The sequence below is a fragment of the Tupaia chinensis genome, unplaced genomic scaffold (assembly GCF_000334495.1).
Source record: "Tupaia chinensis unplaced genomic scaffold, TupChi_1.0 Scaffold140965_1, whole genome shotgun sequence".
Classification (NCBI taxonomy): Eukaryota; Metazoa; Chordata; class Mammalia; order Scandentia; family Tupaiidae; genus Tupaia; species Tupaia belangeri.
In genome coordinates this window covers 98,152-119,597 of record NW_006200834.1, presented here as the reverse complement: position 1 = coordinate 119,597, position 21,446 = coordinate 98,152, and the positions used below count along the sequence as shown (strand labels likewise).

The 21,446-nt window shown below is 37.3% G+C and overlaps 1 protein-coding gene across 1 annotated transcript in view; it reads left to right on the top strand.

The window, feature by feature from the left end:
- LOC102498181 (olfactory receptor 7A17) overlaps nucleotides 1-18,663 on the top strand; it is a 39,506-nt gene extending 20,843 nt beyond the window's left edge. The window contains exon 3 of the mRNA XM_006162850.2: nucleotides 17,642-18,663. Within this exon, the coding sequence (XP_006162912.2) occupies nucleotides 17,642-18,663 (1,022 nt within the window). The remainder of the gene's footprint in view (nucleotides 1-17,641) is intronic.
- The last annotated feature ends 2,783 nt before the right edge of the window (nucleotides 18,664-21,446 follow it).

Below are 21,446 nucleotides of genomic sequence, written 5' to 3'. Positions count from 1 at the left end.
TTCCCTATTGGAATGCCTTTCATTTCATTTTCTTGTCTGATTGCATTAACCAGTACTTCCAGTATTATATTGAGTAGAAGTGGAGAGAGTGGGCAGCCTTGTCTTGTACCAGGTTTTAATGGAAAAGTTTTCAGTTTTTCCCCATTAAGAATAATGTTAGCTATAGGTTTTTCATAGATGGCTTTTATTATGCTGAGGAGTTATTCTTCTATGCCAATTTTAATGAGAGTCTTAATCATGAAGGATTGTTTTTGTCAAATTTTTTTTGCATCAACTGAAATGATTTTTATATCAACTATATTATTTTTATTGTTCTTTCTGTTAATATGGTGTATTACATTAATGTTTTTGTGAATGTTGAACCACCCTTGTATCCCTGGAATAAAACCTACCTGGTCATGATGAATAATCTTTTAAAATGCTGTTTGATATAATTTGCAAGTATCTTGTTGAGTATTTTTGCATCTATATTCATCAGAGACATAAATCTGTAGTTTTCCTTTTTTGTTGTGTCCTTTTCAGTTTTGAGAATAAGGGTGATAGAGGCTTCATAGAATAAATTTGGGAGGGTTCCTTTCTTTTGGATCTAGATTTGAGAGGGCTCCTTCCTTTTGGAAATAGTTTGAGTATAATGGAGGTTACCTCTTTTTTAAAAGTTTTGTAGAATTCATAAGTGAAGCCCTCAGGACCTGGTCTTTTCTCATTGCTTGTTATGGATCTATTCAGGCTTTTCTCATTGCTTGTTATGGGTCTATTCAGGATCTCTATGTCCTCCTGAGTCACTCTTGGTAGGTAATATGTGTCCAGAATTTGTCTATCTCATCAAGGTTTTCTTGTTTATTGGCATATAGTTGCTCATAATATCCTCTAATGATATTTCTTATTTCTATTTGTCATAATATTGCCTGTTGCATTATGAATTTGATTTATCTGGTTTCTTTCTCTCTTCTTCTTAGTCCACCTAATGGTGTGTCAATCTTGTGTATCTTGTTAAATAACCAATTTTTGCTTTTATTTATTTTCTCTATACTTTATTTCCTGTTTCATTTATTTCTGCTCGAATCTTTATGATTTCTTTTCTCCTGGATTATTCTTGTTATTGTTTTTCCAATTCCCTGAGGCATGATGTTAGGTTGTCTTTTTGCCACCTTTCCGTCTTTTTCTTATGCTCACTAATTGCTGTGAACTTTCCTCTGATGACTGCTTTTGCAGTGTCCCATATATTATGAAAACTATAGCACTTATTATCATTTGTTTCCATGAATCTCTTTATTTCAGTCTTAATCTCTTCAGTAGTCATGAAGTCATTCAGAAGTAGGTTATCTAGTTTTCATGTGTTTGTGTATTTTTGAGAATTTTTCCTGAAATTAATATCAAGTTTAATTCCATCATGTTAGAGAAGATGCTGGATATAATTTCTCTTTGAATCCATAAATGCTGGTTTTGTGCCCTATCATGAGGTCAGTGTTTGAGAAGATACAATGTGAGGGTGATAAAATGTATATTTTGTGGGTTTCTTTGGGCATAAGGTTCTATAGGTGTCTGTGAAGTCCATCTGATTTGTGGTATTATTTAGGTCCTGTATATCTTTACTTATTTTTCGTCTAATTGATCTGTCTAAAGGAGATAGTGGGGTGTTGAGATATCCAACAATTAGTGTGTTACAGTCTATCTCTCCTTTTAGATCTAACAGTCTTTCCTTTGCATATTTGGGTGCTCCTGAATTGGATGCATAGATATTTATAAGCATTATATTCTTCTTGATTAATTAACCCTTTTACTATTATATAATTCCCTTCTTTGTCTCTTCTTACAGTTTTTGTTTTTTGTCTGAAATCAATATAGTGACTCCCATTATATTTTGTTTTCTCTTGCATAGAATAACTGTTTTTCAGCCCTTTACTCTAGTTTATGTATGTCTTTATTCATGAAATGGGTTTCTTGTAGACAGCAGATAGAGGGTTTCTGCTTTTTAATCCTGATTTTTAATCCATTCAGCCAGTCTGTGTCTCTTGATCAGAGAATTTAATCCATTAACATTCAATGTTATTATTGATATTTTCAGACTTGTCCCTACCATTAAGTTGACCATATTCTTGGTTGTTTTTTCTTCTCTTATTTCTGTCTGTCTATCTTTAGTTTTCTTGGTATGGTAATCCTTTCAGAATTTCTTAGAGAGCTGGTCTAAAGTTGGTAAATTCTTTCAGGTTTTGTTTATCTGAGAATATTGTTATCTATTTTTTCCCCCATATGAAGGATAACCTCGATGGATATAGGAATCTTAGTTGAAATTGATTTTCATTTAACATTTGAATATATTTCCCCCATTTTTTCCTTGCTTGCTTTGTTTTTGATGAGAGGTCCAGTGTTAGCCTGAGAAGATAACTTTGTAAGTGACTTGATGTTTCTCTCTTGCCAGGTTTAGTATCTTGTCTTTGTCTGTGGTTTTGGCCAATCTTGCTATGATATTTTGTGTAGAAGATCTTCTTGGATTGGTTCTATTTGAGGTTCATTTTTTGTTTGTTTGTTTGTTTTATTTCTTGGGTCTGAATGTTTGAGTTCTTTTGTAGACTTTGAAAGTTTTCTTTCAGGATTTAGTGAAATAGATTATTAATACCCTTATTAGTTTTTTTCACCTTCTGGGATACCAATTATTTGGATGTTTGGGCATTTAACGGTATGTATTATTTCTTGTATATTGCCCTCAGTTTTCTTGGTTATTTTTTTCAGTATTTTTGATAATTTTTTCCTAGGTCAGAGGTTTTGTCTTCTACCTCTGAGATTCAATTTTCTGCATGATCTAATCTGCTTTTAATACTTTAGAGCATGTTTCAATTTCCTGTATTACAGCCTTCATATATAAGAGTTCCGTTTGATTCTTTTTTATGGTGTCTAATTCTTCTTTCATATAGTGGAAGGACTTCCTCATATCTTGAATTTCAATGTCTTTTTTTTCTTGCATCTCATTAAGTATTGTCACCATAAATAGTCTGAATTCTTTTTCTGACATTTCAGTAATATCCTCTAATTTTTTCCATACTAGGAGACAAGTTACAGTGTGCCCTTGCTAGAGATATATTACTTTGTTCTCTCAATCTTGAGACTCTTGGATTTTTAGTCATTTGGTAATGTATTCAGTTATGGCTTATTTGTTGGAGAAGAAATCTGTAACTGTGAGCTTATGTGTTCCCCTTTACTGTGAAATAATTCTGTGCTAATTTCTCCCTTCTTCTGTGTCTTCCATAGTGGTAACCAGAGGAGGAGTTTTGAGATCAGATTTATAAAAATTAGTTTCTCTCTTTACAACCAGTTCAGTGGTGGTGGTGGTGGACAGGGGGATGAATTATTCTCTGTGTCTCATAGTAATCAGATGTTTTACTACTATGCACCTAGAGCTGTCTAAACAGTGGGTGAGGGCCGAGCAGCAAATTGAGAAAGTAAGGTAAAAGAAAAAGAAAGTAGAAAGCAAATATAGACGAAAAAAAGCTAAGAAAAGAGAAAAAAATAAAACAAAAACAACATAAAAAGGAGACAACACATCGCAAAATATAAAATTAAATTAAAAATGAAGTATTTTATCCTATAAAGGAGAAGGAGAGAAAAATTAGCAAGAGAAAGGTGCAGTGGTAAAAAAAAAATACAATTTAAGTATTTCACCTTTTTAAGTTTTCTGACCTATTCGATACCTAGAAAGTTTTTCCATTTGTCCATTTTTGTGTTTCCATAAATTGATCCAAACTTGTGGTTCAGAAATAATGTGAAAAATTTCATTTGTTTTGTGGAGCTGCATGGATTTCTGAAGAATATTTTTCTCAAATGACATACTAATTTTTTCCCTTCTTTTAAAATATAGGCAGGTGGGTGCCAGCAGGTGGCAAAGTGGTTAAGGCACTGGATTCTCACATGGTTGACCACAGTTCGAGTCCTGGACCAGGTGACTTGAAACTCACACTAGATATGTGTGCATGCATGCTCAAAATCCTGAGAGAATGGTGGAGAAGTGGTTGTGGCATGGCCAGACCCCCTGGGGAGGTAACTTTTTACTTTCCTGTCTTTCTGTCTCTGTATCTCTGACAAGTGCACATGCCCTATAACAAAAATCTCTGAATAGCAAAACAAAACAAAAACAGGCTAGTGTTGTATTTCTTTCTTTCTTTTTTTTTTTTTTTGGAGAGGTTTTTGCTATAGGGCATGTGTGCTCACCAGAAAGACAGAGAGAGACAGAGAGATAGAAAGCGAGAAATCACCCCCCAGGGGGGATGGCCACACTGCAATCCCTTCTCCTCCATTCTCCTCTCGGGATCTTGGGCACACACACACACACGCGCCCGGCGTGAGTTTAAGCCACCGGGTCCAGGACTTGAACCACAGTTGGCTACATGGGAGTTCAGCTACATAGCCATTATGCTAACTGCTGGTCCTGGGTTGTATTTCTTTAATGGGAAAAAAGTACATGACAACTAAGGTCATTTATATAATTTTATAGTAATGTAAGTTCTCAGACTATAGCCTTTCAGTTTTGTATGCCATCAATTCTTTGTACATCTCTACTTAAAATATTCTTCCTGACCAAGTACAGTTTAACACAACAATTTGTTTTGTAACTTGCCATTGGGATCTATTCTCTCATCTTTCTGGTCTTATCTTACTCAGGTGAATCTCCATCGTGCCTATCATAGTCAGTGGCAAAAAAAAAAAAAAATTGATTACAATCAATATGTCTCCAAATAGAGTCTAAATGGAAAAGTAGTTTGTCTTTATATGGCCTGAGTCATAGATTAATACATTATTCAGTAAAATGTGATCTATATATCATGTTACTATGCAAGTTATTTGTTTTTCATCCTATATATCTACTCATTAAAGCATAGAAGTATTGATGTTCATGCATATGAAGGATTAATCCTTGGAGTGAAGTTTTCTTGTATTATGTTTTATTGTTGAATGATCTTTCTGTTTCTGCTTAAAATTCCCAGTGCTACCTACATCCGTGTCTCCTTCCATGGTTCTAAATGAAATATCTACTCCTGTTCTAAATTTTATAACTATCAAAGAGGCAGTGAAAAATTCATATCAGTTTCATCTTTTTTTTATTTTAGAAGTTTTTGCTATAGGGCATGTGTGCTCTCCAGAAAGTCAGAGAGAGACAGAGAGACAGAAAGTGAGAAATCAGCCACCAGGGGGGATGGCCACGTTGCAATCCCTTCTCCTCCATTCTCCTCTTGGGATCTTGGGCATACACGCACACGTGCCCGGCGTGAGTTTAAGCTGCCAGGTCTGAGACTCAAAACACAGTCGACTATATGAGAGTCCAGTGACATAGCCATTACACTAACTGCTGGTCCCAGTATCATCTCTTTTAAATCTTCTCGATGCTCAGAAATCTTTTTGATCTGGTACCACCTAACCCCAGTCAAAATGTCTAATATTAAAAAAACAAAAAATGATAAGTGTTGGCGGGGGTGTGGTGAAAGGGGAACTCTTTTACATTGCTGGTGGGAATGTAGATTGGTCCAACAAGAATTCTTCATTGGAAAAGTGCTTGCACATCGATGTTTATTGCGGCACTATTCACAATAGCTAAGTCATGGAACCAACCCAAATACCCCCGTATGAAGGAATGGATTGAAAAACTGTGGCACATATACTCTATGGAATACTACTCAGTCATAAAAACCAACAGAACCCTGGCTTTTGACAGAAAGTGGAAGAATATGGAAGATGCTGAGTGAGGCAAGCCAGGCTATGAAGGAGAGGTATTGTATGTCCCCACTTAACTTATACTGTATGTCTGCATTCTATGACTGAAACTGATTGACTAACGGTTGAACAATCACAAGAGATGGGTGTGAATGTCAGATGAGGTGTATGTGGAGGAGTGGGTCCTAGCGAAGGACATTTGGAGAAGGGATACAGAGGTTGAGCATTGACGGGATGGGGAGGTGTGGTGTTATCTGCTGAAGATATGATCAACGGGTCTGGGGAGAAATGTGCACATATCGAAATGGTCTCATTGTAAGCCAAACAATATGATTGAAAGTATACACAAAAAATAAAATAAATTAAAAAAGGGAAAAAAAAGAAATCTTTTTGATCTTCATAATAACACGGAGGCACCAATATTTACAATAGATGAGTATTTATAAAAAGTTTGGCATTAGGTATGTGTGTGTGTGTGTGTGTGTGTGTGTGTATACATATACACATACATATATATATATACACGCATGTATATACAAACACATACAGACATACATATTTATACAACTCAATAGGAAAACAGGCTGTATATCTGAACAGCAGTATTAGAGTACAGAGTTTGAGATTGGATTATAAATGTTTTTCGAAGCATGATATTTAGGAAAGGAGCAGACATCTAGCTTTCAAAACCTGAAGGTTTTCTCAGGACTGAAATAAAAACTGGAACTGTCACAGAGGAATGGAGATAAGCCTCTCCTGCTGTAAATGTTCATCTGTTGGAAGTCCAGTATCCCTGAGATAGGAACCACTGCAATAAGAAGGAAGTGAAAAGCTTCTCCCCCCAAAAGATTGCTGCTTAATTATGTCAACTACCTAATGCTTGGCAGCACCAAGATGTTCCAGCAATGGCTCATCGTACGTAAATCTAACATTCTCCATCTTCATGAAATAGCCTTGTCTCCCATTGAATTTCTTTCTCTTCCTTTCTCAGGCTTCTGCTCTTTGTCTTTAAGTATGCACTTTGCTTCAGTTGCTGCATCAATGTCTCTGATTTTTAAATGAAAAGTGACATCCTTCCAAGAGTTGTGTGACTCATTCTCATATTTCAATTTCCTTTCTTCTTGATTAGAGGCAACTTCATAGTATCTACAAAGATTGTATTTTCTTCTGTTGCATATTTTGCATACATGACACCATTGCATTCCCCTTCAGTTGAGCAGAAAAACTTTTGTCATTTGGAGAAAAAAATGTCATTAGGAGAAAAAATGTCAACAATAATTCTGTGCTTCTTACCTCCATAGGAAAGTTTAGTGTGGAAGATGATATTTGCACAATAGCCCATTTTGGGACAATTAATACTGTATTTTTTTTTATTTCATTTTTTTGGAGAGGGTTTTGCTATACAGTGCATGTGATCTCCAGAAAGAAATAGAGAGACAGGGAGACAGAAGGTGAAAAATCACCCCCCAGGGGAGATAGCCATGCCACAATCCCTTCTCCTTCATTCTCCTCTTGGGATCTTGGGCATGTATGCACACGCGCCCGGCGTGAGTTTAAGCCACTGGGTCCAGGACTCGAACCGCGGTCGACTACATGAGAGTCCAACAACACAGCCATTACACTAACTGCTGGTCCCCTCCATTCTTCTTATATCTCGTCTTGTGTGTGATCCCAAGAGGAAGAAGGAGAAGAATGAAAGAGAAGAGATTGTGGGGTAGACATTCCCCCTGGGGGGTGATTTATCACGTTTCCTCTTTCTCTCTCCATTAAGCACAAGCACCCTGTGATTAAAAAACTGAAAAAACAAAACAAAACAAACAAACAAAAACATTATATAGCCAAGGCAGTAGTAACTATCCATGGTTTTATAGCAAATGAGCACAGTTCTCTTCCGCGATGAAGAGGAAAATTTTTTTTTAAAAAAATATCAGGAACTGTGTCCCCTCCACTTGTCAATGCTTTTAAGTTCCAAGGGACAGAGAGAAAGACAGCACCTCAGACTGTAAAATAAAATTAAATTTGGGATTGGGCTAAAGTGCTAATGAGTTTAGGCCCTCTAGAGGCAGGCAAGTTAAAGGAAGAGTAATAAAAACTGAATTTACCTGACTTCTAACTTTGTCTCTTGGGAATAGAGAGCAATCAGGAAAATTTTCTTTTCTGTTCAGATCAGTGTCCCACAGGAAAATCTGGAGGCTTGGGAGTTGGAGTCACAAGAGGGAAATTTGCCAAATGAGCAGACATAGGGAGCTGTAAATATCTCCCCTTCTGTTGTCACCTAAGTGTGTACAACCTAGTGCAGGAGTGGACATGTCTTTTGTTTCCCTTTGTTGCTATTGTTTGTCTTAAATGTACCTACAAAACTAATGCTTCATTTCTTTCCTCTGTCTTGTCTGAAGAAGAGCTTCAGTTTGCATCCTCAACTATCTAGGGAGGAATTCACATCCTCATATGGAGAAGATCTTCTCAGAGACCCCATCTAGGTGAGTCTGAGAGCCTAGTACGTACTGTAGAAAAGGTTGACACAGAAGGAAGCTGAGAATGTTTGCCTGAGGTCACTTCAGAGCCACAGCAACCTAACTCAAAGCCAAAAAATCACTATGTTTGCTCAGGTGACTAATAAATGTGTAAATGTATATATTCATATAATATACATACTATGCATATATATATTTGTATAATTCTCTATAATTTTAATAAAGCAAAAATGATAGAACATGGCTTGTTGAATAGGGAACTTCATATTCTTTCTAAGTCTATATTTTGGAGTTAGTTAGACTGCTTTGATTTTACTGCAAATCATCTTTGCAAGTTTCCTGCGTTAAGAAGTGGGATCGGGACCTGCAGTTAGAGTAATGACTGTGTTGCTGAACTTCCATATAGTCAACCGTGGTTTGAGTCCCAGACCTGGTGGTTTAAACTCACGCTGGGCACGTGTGCATGTGTGCCCAAGATCCTGAGAGGAGAATGGAGGACAAGGGATTGCGGCGTGGCCATCCCTCCTGGGGGAGGGGGATTTCTCGCTTTCTATCTCTCTGTCTCTCTCTGTCTTTCTGGTGAGCACATGCGCCCTATAGCAAAAACCTCTAAAAAAATAAACAACAACAAAAAAAGTGAGATCATTTTATTTAATGTTAAGGAAGAAGTGGAACTTTTCACTAAGTTCACTGTTTCTTATTTAGTTATCATATACACGTGCAGATATTGTGAGGGGAGATATATGAAAGTTTATAAATTTTATGTGGGGTCATATATATTCATTAGTCCTATTGCATACCCATCCCCTTCATTGCTTTTTAAATTTAGAAAGTTCTGTATCATTAGTAGCAAGAAATTGTCTTTTTACATTTTGGCATATTAATTAAATTTTTTTTCTCTTTCTACAATTTTTCCTTTTGTGATTGGATCTTTTTTAAAAATAGCAATCATCTTCAAAAAGAACATAATTCTTTCATGTTCAGTTAAAGATCATGTTTATCTATTTCATTTCAACCTATTTTTAAAATGGAATGAAATTATATCTTTAGGTACTATTTCTTCCACTGCTCCTTAAAAATACATGTTTTATTATTTTTAATTTAATCTTGAATTAGAGATTAATGTTTGTGTAGTTAAATTATTATTTTGTATTTTTTCTTTGAGAATTTATTTTAGATTTTATGTCATTTTATTTAATATAGTTGCTTTAAATATGTTCTATTTACCTTGTTATACATTCTCTGTTAGCCATTCTTCTTGTTTAGTAAACTCTTAATTTCTTTAAATTTGATGATCTTTTATTATCATAAATGATAATTTTAAGTATTTTATTATTTAAAAATAACAACTTTGTGAAACCACATGAACAAAACAGGTGGGGTCTTTGCTCACTAAATCTCACATTATAATGGAAATGTCAATTTAATGAAGTAAATGAGAGTGTGATATAATATCCCCAGGGATAATCAATAGCCACAAGGACAAATAGGATAGATTCTCATGACACATGCAGGACTTTACAAACTCTGGTTTAGAGGACTTTGAACGTTGGATAAGGAACAGACCAGGACTGAGATATGCCCATGGGATTTGTTAGAAAAAAAGAGAACAAAACTCAAAGCCTAGGAAAACAAAGAAAAGATGCCACAAAGAAAAGTAAGAAGACATCCTGCTTCTTAAGTGTGGTCACGCAAATATAGAACAGGCACAGGAATAAATTGAATCTTGGGCCTGATGTGGTTCAATGATGAGGCAATTAGAACAATGCACGTTGGCTTAGTGTGTGGCATTGAGTCTCTGGTCAGTTCTGCATCAGGCCGGCTGCCTGTTCTCTCAGCAGCCTGGCTTCTCTCTTAGTTCCTTCATTCCTGGTGCTTTTCCCTCATTAGCTAAAACTGGCCTTCTTTGTACACTACTCTTGCCTTTACTGCAGTGAATTCCAAGCTTTTTCTTGGCTGTTTACCTAAGAAAGAGTTTTACAAAGAGCATCTAAGAAATATGTTTTACATTGATTGCCAACATGAGGACACATGTAAACACACACATGCACATATAAACCCCCATAAAGAGTATGATAACATGTTTTTTTAATTGCCAGAGAGTGCATGTGTCTGAGAGAGAAAGAGAGTGAAAACCCCTGCACACTGTGTGGTCGTGCCTTAATCCCTTCTCTTTCATTTCTCCATCCAGTGGGGATTTTGCACACCTATGTACCTAACATATTTTTCTTTTAAAAATTATCTTATTTAAATTTTTATTTATTATTAGTAGTCATATTTTAAAATTTGCTATAGGGCACATACACTCACTGGAGGGTAGGGGAAATGAGAAAGCATACTGCCAGGTTCAGGACTTGAACCATGGTGAGCCATGTGGGAGTCTGGTGCCTTAACCACCATACCACCTACTGGTTCCCAACATGTTTTTTTCAAGTCTCTAGGAACAAAATTCAAACACAGTTGGCCATGTGCGAGCTGGCTCTTTTAACCAATAGGCTATGGGACTGGCCCATAATGTATGTATGCTTACTATCTACTGCGCACTCTGGTACTTTGTGTTATATCTTTATTGTATTCTATTTTACTCTTATAAAGCAATACTCTGTCCCCAATGAGATCTAATCTGAGGATATGAAAACATTCTCCTATTATATCCTTCACATATATTTTACCATATGCTGATTTTTTTCCTTCTTTTATTTTTATAAGAGGTTTTAGCCATAGGCATGTGCTCACCAGAGTGAGAGAGAGACAGAGACAGTGAGAGAAAAAGTGAAAAATCACCCGCCAGGGGGGCTGGCCATACCACAATCCCCTCTCCTCCATTCTCTTCCTGGGATCTTGAGCATGCACGCTCATGGGCCTGGTGTGAGTTTCAAGTCACCTGGAACTCAAATCACAGTCAGCCATGTGGAAGTCCAGCGACATAACTATTATGTCATCTGCTGGCCCCCATGTGCCGACTTCTTTTCTTTCCCTCGTCATCAGAAATTTTGGGGACACTAACTTTTCTCATTGTAATCATACAGTATTTATGTCTTGACATATTGTTTGAAAACCAGACTAAATCTGAGAGATGGGGGAGTGTGAATAACATTGCTACATCTGTCTAGAACTCACAGTCCAGCTGGCAAAAATAACATGGAAATTAAATAACATTGAGATGATAATCTCAACACGTAACTTAAGTTCATGGAACCAGTGTCTTTTATCAGTAATGGCCAGGGGAAAAATGTTTATGAAGATAATGACACCAAGGAGTCCTTAAAGAATAGATGGAGTTTTCCACATGTAAAAGGAGTTAAAAATTCCAGACAGACCAGGGAGACAGACTCAAGCAAAGGTAAGTGAATACGCAGTGTCTGAGGACTGATGCTTTGTCAATGAACTTGCTTTGAAAGTCAAGTTCATTGTTTGAGAGATCCATGTGGGCAGTGACAGGACAGTGTGAAGATACTCTCAGAGTCAAACCTTGTGAGTGAAGCTTCAGAATTTTAGGTTCATTCTCCAGTGGGGAACCAGTGTTGTAGAGTTAAATACTCAGCTTTGAAATGTAGATGAATTTCTCAGGATCAATATGAGTATCACACCAATGAGGTGCCAGCTTACAAAAGCTGGAAGAGATGACAAAAAAAAAAAAAATCCTCAAAGTAATGCAACTGGGACCAGGGAGTTGGAGAAGGAATGAACACATCTGAGAGGAAAAATGATCAGCGTCATCTCTCCACCAGTGACAACCATCTACTTACTAAAAAGAAGAAGGAATTATGCTAAGCTTTTTACATATATTTATTAATTTTATTGACCACCTTAGGAGTATGAATACCACTATCCCTTTATATAAGAGAAGATGTGAACATTTAAATTGGCTTTCATATTGAGTTTTTATACAAGTGATAAATGGTAGGCCCAAGCACATCTTTTATTCCAAATGCTTTTTCTTTCTTTTTACTTTTTTGCTATAGAGCACGTGCACTCTCCGAAAAGACAGAGACAGAGAGATAGAAAGAGAGAAATCACCCCCCAGGAGGATGGCCACGCCGCAATCCTTTCTCCTCCATTCTCCTCTCAGGATCTTGAGCACGCACGCACACGCGCCTGGTGTGAGTTTAAGCCACCGGGTCCGGGACTTGAACTGCGGTCAACTACGTGAGAGTCCAGTGACATAACCATTACGCTAACTGCTGATCCCTCCGAGTGCTTTTTTATTTACTATCATTCAGAAAAATCTTTTACCATTACATATTTTACCCCCTGCTATATTTATTGTACTTTGTATATTTCTTCTTGTGTATTATTGGTTTATTTCTTTTGTTCATTTTTCTCTGGGGGTATTCTATCTGTCAGGTATTTTGGCATTACAACATATTATTTCTTTTTCCTTAACATAATTTTTCCTGCTTTGTTATTTCTGGGCTTCAATAATATTTAACCAAGTTTGGCATACTTTCAGAATCAAGGAAGTTTTCTTTTTCTTTTTTTTTTTTTCTTTTTTGGAGAGGTTTTCGCTATAGGGTGCGTGCACTCGCCAGAAAGACAGAGAGAGACAGAGAGACAGAAAGCAAGAAATCAGCTCCCAGGGAGGGATGGCCATGCCACAGTCCCTTCTCCTTCATTCTCCTCAGGATCTTGGGCACGCACACACATGCGCCCAGCGTGATTTTAAGCCGCCGGGTCCGGAACTTGAACCGCAGTCAACTACATGGGAATCCAATGACATAGCCATTACACTAACTGCTGGGCCCAAGAAAGCTTTCTTTATCTCAGTCTCTCAGAACCACCTAAGTATCTCAGACCGTTTTCCCCATCAGCCCATTTCATGAATCTCTTTCTGTTTACTCAGTAGATTTTGTTAAATATATGTTTTTTAAATACAGTGCACAAAATGGTCATGGAAAAAGGGAGACTTATGTGTACATATCAATTGGAAGCTTCCCAATGAGAATCTTGCTACTTCTGCTTTCTTAGAGCGCTACATTGATAGTGGGCTAGGACAACATGTTAGAGATTGACTTTTGAGCATCCTGAAGTTTCAGCAGCAGCCATCCTTTCATTCCTCAATACACTCTGACACTGTCTCATTGCTCACTCTCCTGTTCCTTACCTTCTACACAGTACATTCTGTTTTATGCCTTAACTACTTTCTCTTTAGGCCTTTGCGTTGGTAATTTATCTAAAGCACCACATTTCCACATGTAACCTTCGAGTTACTGAGCCCTGTTTTCCTAAAGGTCTCTCTTCAAATGTCACCTTCCTTGCTGATCTTATGTAGAAACCCTCCAAAACGTCACCCCCATCTGCTGTCTCCTTTCTACATATTCTCATTTTCTTCTAAGCACAGATTCTTATTTGACGTGTCACATGTTATTTCTTTTTTGTTGTAATTTTTAAAGAGTGGAGGGCAAATCACTAGAATATACCCAGACAGGCCTACACAGGGAGCAGTTAACCAAGAAAGGAAGGCAGGAGGCACAGTGGTAGACAATGGGACACAATTATTTTTCTTTTTTGTTTTTTGTTTGGAGAGGTTTTTGCTATAGGGCGTGTGTGCTGGCCAGACAGACAGAGAGAGACAGAGAGACAGAAAATGAGAAATCACCCCCCAGGGGGATGGTCACGCCACAATCCCTTCTCCTCCATTCTCCTCTCAGGATCTTGGGCATGCACGCACACGCGCCCGGTGCAAGTTTTAAGCCACCAGGTCCGGGATGCGAACCACGGTCAACTACGTGGGAGTCCAGCGACATAGCCATTACGCTAACTGCTGATCCCTCCGAGTGCTTTTTTATTTACTATCATTCAGAAAAATCTTTTACCATTACATATTTTACCCCCTGCTATATTTATTGTACTTTGTATATTTCTTCTTGTGTATTATTGGTTTATTTCTTTTGTTCATTTTTCTCTGGGGGTATTCTATCTGTCAGGTATTTTGGCATTACAACATATTATTTCTTTTTCCTTAACATAATTTTTCCTGCTTTGTTATTTCTGGGCTTCAATAATATTTAACCAAGTTTGGCATACTTTCAGAATCAAGGAAGTTTTCTTTTTCTTTTTTTTTTTTTCTTTTTTGGAGAGGTTTTCGCTATAGGGTGCGTGCACTCGCCAGAAAGACAGAGAGAGACAGAGAGACAGAAAGCAAGAAATCAGCTCCCAGGGAGGGATGGCCATGCCACAGTCCCTTCTCCTTCATTCTCCTCAGGATCTTGGGCACGCACACACATGCGCCCAGCGTGATTTTAAGCCGCCGGGTCCGGAACTTGAACCGCAGTCAACTACATGGGAATCCAATGACATAGCCATTACACTAACTGCTGGGCCCAAGAAAGCTTTCTTTATCTCAGTCTCTCAGAACCACCTAAGTATCTCAGACCGTTTTCCCCATCAGCCCATTTCATGAATCTCTTTCTGTTTACTCAGTAGATTTTGTTAAATATATGTTTTTTAAATACAGTGCACAAAATGGTCATGGAAAAAGGGAGACTTATGTGTACATATCAATTGGAAGCTTCCCAATGAGAATCTTGCTACTTCTGCTTTCTTAGAGCGCTACATTGATAGTGGGCTAGGACAACATGTTAGAGATTGACTTTTGAGCATCCTGAAGTTTCAGCAGCAGCCATCCTTTCATTCCTCAATACACTCTGACACTGTCTCATTGCTCACTCTCCTGTTCCTTACCTTCTACACAGTACATTCTGTTTTATGCCTTAACTACTTTCTCTTTAGGCCTTTGCGTTGGTAATTTATCTAAAGCACCACATTTCCACATGTAACCTTCGAGTTACTGAGCCCTGTTTTCCTAAAGGTCTCTCTTCAAATGTCACCTTCCTTGCTGATCTTATGTAGAAACCCTCCAAAACGTCACCCCCATCTGCTGTCTCCTTTCTACATATTCTCATTTTCTTCTAAGCACAGATTCTTATTTGACGTGTCACATGTTATTTCTTTTTTGTTGTAATTTTTAAAGAGTTATTTCTCTAATTTTTATTTATTATTACTATTATTAAATTTGCTATAGGGCACATGCACTGACAAGAGAGAGAGAGCTAGAGAGAGCAGGAAAGCACAAAAACAAACCTTCGGGTCCAGACTCTAATAGAAGTCAGCCATGTGGGAGTCCAGAACCTGAACCACCATGCCACCTGCCAGCTCCTTTATTATAATTTTTCCTTGACTTCTAAGTGTAGTACCTGTTTGTGGGGGAGAGTGTAGTTTCTAAATACATATATATAATAATCAAATTAAGGGCAATAAACATATTCATCATCTCAAAAATGTATTATTGCTTCATACTGTGAACATTTAAATTTCCTTAAGTTATTTTGAAAAATACACTAAACTGTCAGCAACTAAAAATTGCTCAGGATTAGCAATTAGCATAATGGCTATGTCTCTGGACTCCCATGTAGTCAACTGCGGTTCCCATCCCAGACCCAGTGGCTTAAAACTCATGCCAGGTGTGTGTGCGTGCGTGTCCAAGATTCTGAGAGGACAATGGAGGTGGCGTGGCCATCCCCCAGGGGGTGATTTCTTGCTTTCTGTCTCTCTGTCTATCTGGTGAGCACATGCGCCCTATAGGAAAAACCTCTCTAAAAACTAAATAAATTTTAAAAATTGCTCTACACTGCTATAGAACCCTAGAACTCCTTTCAGGTAGATGCTTGCTCTCTTGTTTTTTTTTATTATTTCTTCATGAGTTCATTTCTTTTCCAACACTGAATATTAAATGCTTTAAGTTTTCATAAGACTATATGCATAATCCAAACAGTGACTGAACATGGTGGACACTCTATTTCACTCAAATGGATGGAAGAATTTCTCACTGAAATACATAATACAGACATCTTGGGTAAATTTGAGAATGGTAAGGGATTCTAAGGGTTATCCTAGGAGTCAGGGGTACATTAAAAAAAAAAGAAAAAAATACACAAAACACAAATTTCTTTTTAATATATATTTTGTAATGTTTTATACATTCAATCACTATAACATTATAGCATGCAAAATAAATTTTCCCGGCATGAATATATTGCATATTAGTCTAGTTAAAGATATTATCATAGGGACCAGCAGTTAGCCTAATGGCTATGTCGCTGAACTCCCATGAAGTCAACTGCGGTTCGAGTCCCGGACCCGGTGGCTTAAACTCACACCGGGCACATGTGCGTGCATGCCCAAGATCCTGAGAAGAGAATGGAGGAGAAGAGATTGCAGCGTTGCCATCCCCCACTGGGGTGTGATTTCTCACTTTCTGTCTCTCTGTCTCCCTCTGTCTTTCTGGCGAGCACACGTGCCCTATAGCAAAAACCTCTAAAAAAAGATATTATCATACACATTATATTCGACAGATAATTTTCCATTTTTGTGACCCTTAAATGTTTTCTTTCTTTTTCCCCTTGATTCTCTTCCTCTCACCCTTCTCCATTTCCCATCCTTCTGCCACATTGTCTCTAATATCCACAATTGTTCTTGATGCTTTCATACCTTTCAATCTTTCAGTTTCTGCCAGAGAGTGCATTCGGTATATATTGACTTGGAACATACAATGACTTTCTTTATTAGTCTGGTTTACTTTGCTTAGCACTAAATCTTCCATACTCATCCACTTTTTATCAGATGCAAGGGTCTTATTGCTTTGGATGACTGAGTAGTATGCTGTAGTGTATATGTGCCACACATTTTCAATCCATTCATAAGTTTGTGGACACTTAGGCCGATTCCATGTCTTAGAAATTGTGAATTAGGAAGAAAAAATAGAGGTAAAACATTTGTGGGACACAGAAATGGTTTTTACCTGTTGATGATGACGTGTATAGTATTCTCAACTAGAATGGTCTGAGGTGTATTTCATGTTGGATAAATTATCTTTACAAGCTAAATGAGGTATAGCAACTAAATGTATAATAATTATTATTAATAATAAAAGTAATTGTGAATAGTGCTGCAAAAACATGGATGTGCAAGTACTTTCTGACAGAGTATATTTGTATCCTTTGGGTAGCAGTAAAATTTACCTAGCAGTAAAATTGCTGGGTCATATGGCAGTTCTATTTGTAGGTCTTTGAGAAACCTCCACATTGTTATCCATAGTAACTGTACAAATTTACATTCCCACGAACAGCGTAGGAGAGTTACCTTTTCACCACCCCCTAACCAGCACTTATCATTAATTATTTCTTAAATCTTAGCCATTCTTACTGGGATTAGGTGGTATCTCATTGTGGTTTTGATTTGCATCTCTCTTATGATAAGGAATGTTCGTGGCTGTTCGTATGTCTTCCTTAAACTGTTGTCTTCAACTCATTTGTTCATCTTTCAATTGGGTTGATCAACTTTTTTTTCAGGTAAGCTGCTTGAGTTCACTTTATATTCTTGTTATCAATCCTTTATCTGAGACTTAGTCTGATAATTTTTTGAATACAAAATAAAAGTGGTAGTGCTTAAATTATGTGAAAATTGAGTGAAAATTGGTCATGTTTCTGTTCTTTCTGTTAGGAGTCATGTCCTCCAAATCAAACCAAGGAATATTACAAGAATTTCTGAATTTCTTCTGCTTGGACTTTCAGAGGAGCCAAAGTTGCAGCCCCTTATGTTTGGGCTTTTCCTCTCTATGTATCTGATCACTGTAGTTGGAAACCTGCTTATCATCCTGGCCACCATCACAGACTCCCACCTGCACACGCCCATGTACTTCTTCCTCTCTAACCTGTCGTTCGTAGACATCTGTTTCACCTCCACCACTGTCCCAAAGATGCTGCTGAATATACAGACACAGAGCAAAGCTATAACCTATGCAGGCTGCATCACCCAGATGTACTTTTTTCTATTCCTTGCAGTGTTGGACATTTTTCTGCTGACTGTGATGGCCTATGATCGGTACGTGGCCATCTGTCACCCCCTGCACTACACAGTCATTATGAACCCCTGGATTTGTGTGTTACTGGTTATGGTGTCCTGGCTCATGAGTGTCCTAAATTCTTTGTTGCAAAGCTTAATGGTGCTGTGGCTGTCCTTCTGTACACATGTGGAAATCCCCCACTTTTTCTGTGAACTCAATCAGGTGGTCCACCTTGCTTGTTCTGACACCTTTCTTAATGACATGGTGATCTATTTTACAGCTGTGCTGCTGGGTGGTGGCCCCCTCAGTGGGATCCTTTACTCTTACTCTAAGATAGTCTCTGCCATACGTGCAATCTCATCAGCCGAGGGAAAGTATAAAGCTTTTTCCACCTGTGCATCTCACCTCTCAGTTGTCTCCTTGTTTTATTGTACAAGCATGGGTGTGTACATTAGTTCTGCTGCTACCCACAACTCACAGTCAAGTGCAACAGCTTCAGTGTTATATGCTGTGGTCACACCCATGCTGAACCCGTTCATCTACAGTCTGAGGAATAAAGACATAAAAAGGGCTCTGAGAAGATTCTTTGGGAGGGAACCTATTAAAGGATCAACTGTACTGAGACTGAAGACATGCCCTCATTAGCAGGATTTAAATCATCAGAAGTGGAAATGATCTAAATCTGATTAGGCTATGGAAACAGAACTGTTTCTTCTGTTTATCTCCTGGAGCCTCCATGACATGATTTCAACTTCTTTATATAAGTTAAGTGTCTCATTTTATTGTTTTCTGATATGCTTGATATCAAGAAACATTTTTATTTATCCCATTTTTGTATTTTTGCAGGTTGATCTTACCCATTGCTCAGAAATACTTGGAAATTCTCATGCATTTCATGGAGCAAAATAGATTTCTTCCTTAAGACATAATTTCTTCCTTAAGACATATACTGAGTAATTTTTCTTTTCTTCTATTAAGAAAAATTACACATTATACTTTTGTTATGGAAACAAAATAAGGATTTTAACAACGAAGATCTTTATATAATTTTATGTCAGGAAAAAATCTGAGACCACAGTTTTTAAGTTTTGTGTCCACCATTAATTAGTATAGTACTATCTCAATTGTTCTTCCTTATCATATAAAATTAATATCAATTCATTTTATAACTTGCCATGGGTTATTCTTCTCTTTTTTATGAATTTTTAATTTATAGTTAATCATTGTATATCTTTACCCAGCATGAATATACTGCAATTAGTCAAGTTATAGATATTATCCTACAAATTATCATCAACAGATAACTTTTTATTTTTGACTGAAACAAAAATGAAAAGTTTATTCTTATCCTTAGGATCCTGTTTCTTCTTAAGCCCAGTGTCCACAATGTTTATATAGTCACTGGTAGAAACAGATTGTTTATATACATGACTCCAAGTGTAGTATAAATGGAAAAATAAATTTGAATAAATGATTTATGTTTGTATGGCCTTAGAGCAGAGATTAATTTAAATATTATACAGCAAATTTTAAACTGTATATCATATTACTATATAAAATATTTTTATTGTGTTTATCTACTTATTCAAGTATGGAAGATTTGTGTCCATGAATAATGAGGGATACTTATTGTGTGTAGTATGTGCTCATTTGTTTTCTTTCTTTTTTTTTTTTTTTTGTTTTTTTTTTTTGAGGGGTTTTTCTTGTTTTTTTTTTTTTGAGAGGTTTCTGCTATAGGGCACGTGTACTCACCAGAAAGACAGACAGACAGAAAGTGAGAAATCACCTCACAGGAGGTCTGGCCACACTGCAATCCCTTCTCCTTCATTCTCCTCTCAGGATCTTGGGTGTGTGCACACATGTGCCCAGTGTGAGTTTAAGCCACAGGGTCCAGGACTTGAACTGTGGTCAACTACATGGTAGTCTAGCAACATAGCCATTATGCCAACTGCTGGTCCCTGTTTTCTCTTTTATCTTCCTATTTCTGCTTGAAAATTTCAAGTGCTGACTACATGTGTGACCATCGTTTTAAATAAAACATCTTCCCTTTTACTAAACTTTGCCAGAATCATCAAGGGGCCATAAGAAAAATATCAACAGAATCTATTTTGTATATTCCTTTTAATCAAAAATCTTTTCAATCTTCATGATGAAAACATTCCTCACATGTAATCTTGAATTCCCATCTAGTCTTGTGATTCAGGGTGTCTTGTTTTCCTAAACAAAAAAGCTTATTTTTTCAACTTCTGGTTACTTGGAACAAAATTTCAGTACAGGTTACTCTTGTCAATCTTCTAAAATAAATTTGTATAATAGCAAATAATACAAATCAGAGATGAAATAAAGAAAATTGATATTAGAAGAACAATATAAGAAAATTCAACAAGGGCCAACTGGTGTTGTAGTGAAGGCACTTGGATCCCACATGGTCAACTACGATGTTTGAGAGGTGTGAAAAACACTCTGGGTGTGTGTGCCTATGTACCCAAAATTCTGAGAGAAGAATGGATTATGGCATTGTCATTTACTCCCCATGGGACATGTTTTCTTATGTCTCCCCTTCCCCCCTCCCCCCAATCTCACTCTGGTGAATACATGTACATTAAACAATTTTTTGAGAGGTTTTTGCTATAGGGCACATGCGCTCTCCAGAAAGACAGAGAGAGACAGAGATAAAGAAAGCAAGAAATTATCCCCGGGGGTGGGGGGGGGAATGGCCACTCTGCAATCCCTTCTTCTCCATTCTCCTCTTGGGATCTTGGGTACACACACACATGCCCCCAGCATGATTTCAAGCCACTGGGTCTGGGACTCGAACTGCGGTAGACTACATGGAGTCCAGCGACATAGCCATTATGCCAACTGCTGGTCCTACCCTAAACAATGTTTTGAAAAATGTTCAAAAAATAATCTTTTTTTTTTCAGTTTGCTATTGGGCATATGCACTTACTGGAAATAAACAGAGAAAGAAAGAGGAGAGAGAGAGAAAAAAAAAAAGAGAGAGACATAGGGAGAAAAAGCACCCTTCACAGGGTGGCCACTCTACAATCACTTCACCTCCGTTCTACTCTTGGGATTTTGGACAAGCATGTATATGCATCCAGAGTGCTTTTCTAGCTGCCAGGCCCAGGACTTGAACTGGGCAGTTGGTCACATGGGATCCAGCTTCCCCAACCACTATGCTACCAAATGGTCTAGAAGAATAGATTGTTAAAAAGATGAATTCAATAAACTTAGTGACCTGAGGAAAACAGAGAAGACCTAAATAAATAAAATCAGAGATATATAAAATACAAAGGATCTTAAATTATTATTTTGAGCAATTAATTACCAACACATTAAATAACATAGAAGAGAGGGATGAATGCAATCTATGAATATTATGTTATTATGGAGTTTCTAAGAAATCTACAAACAGAACTATCATA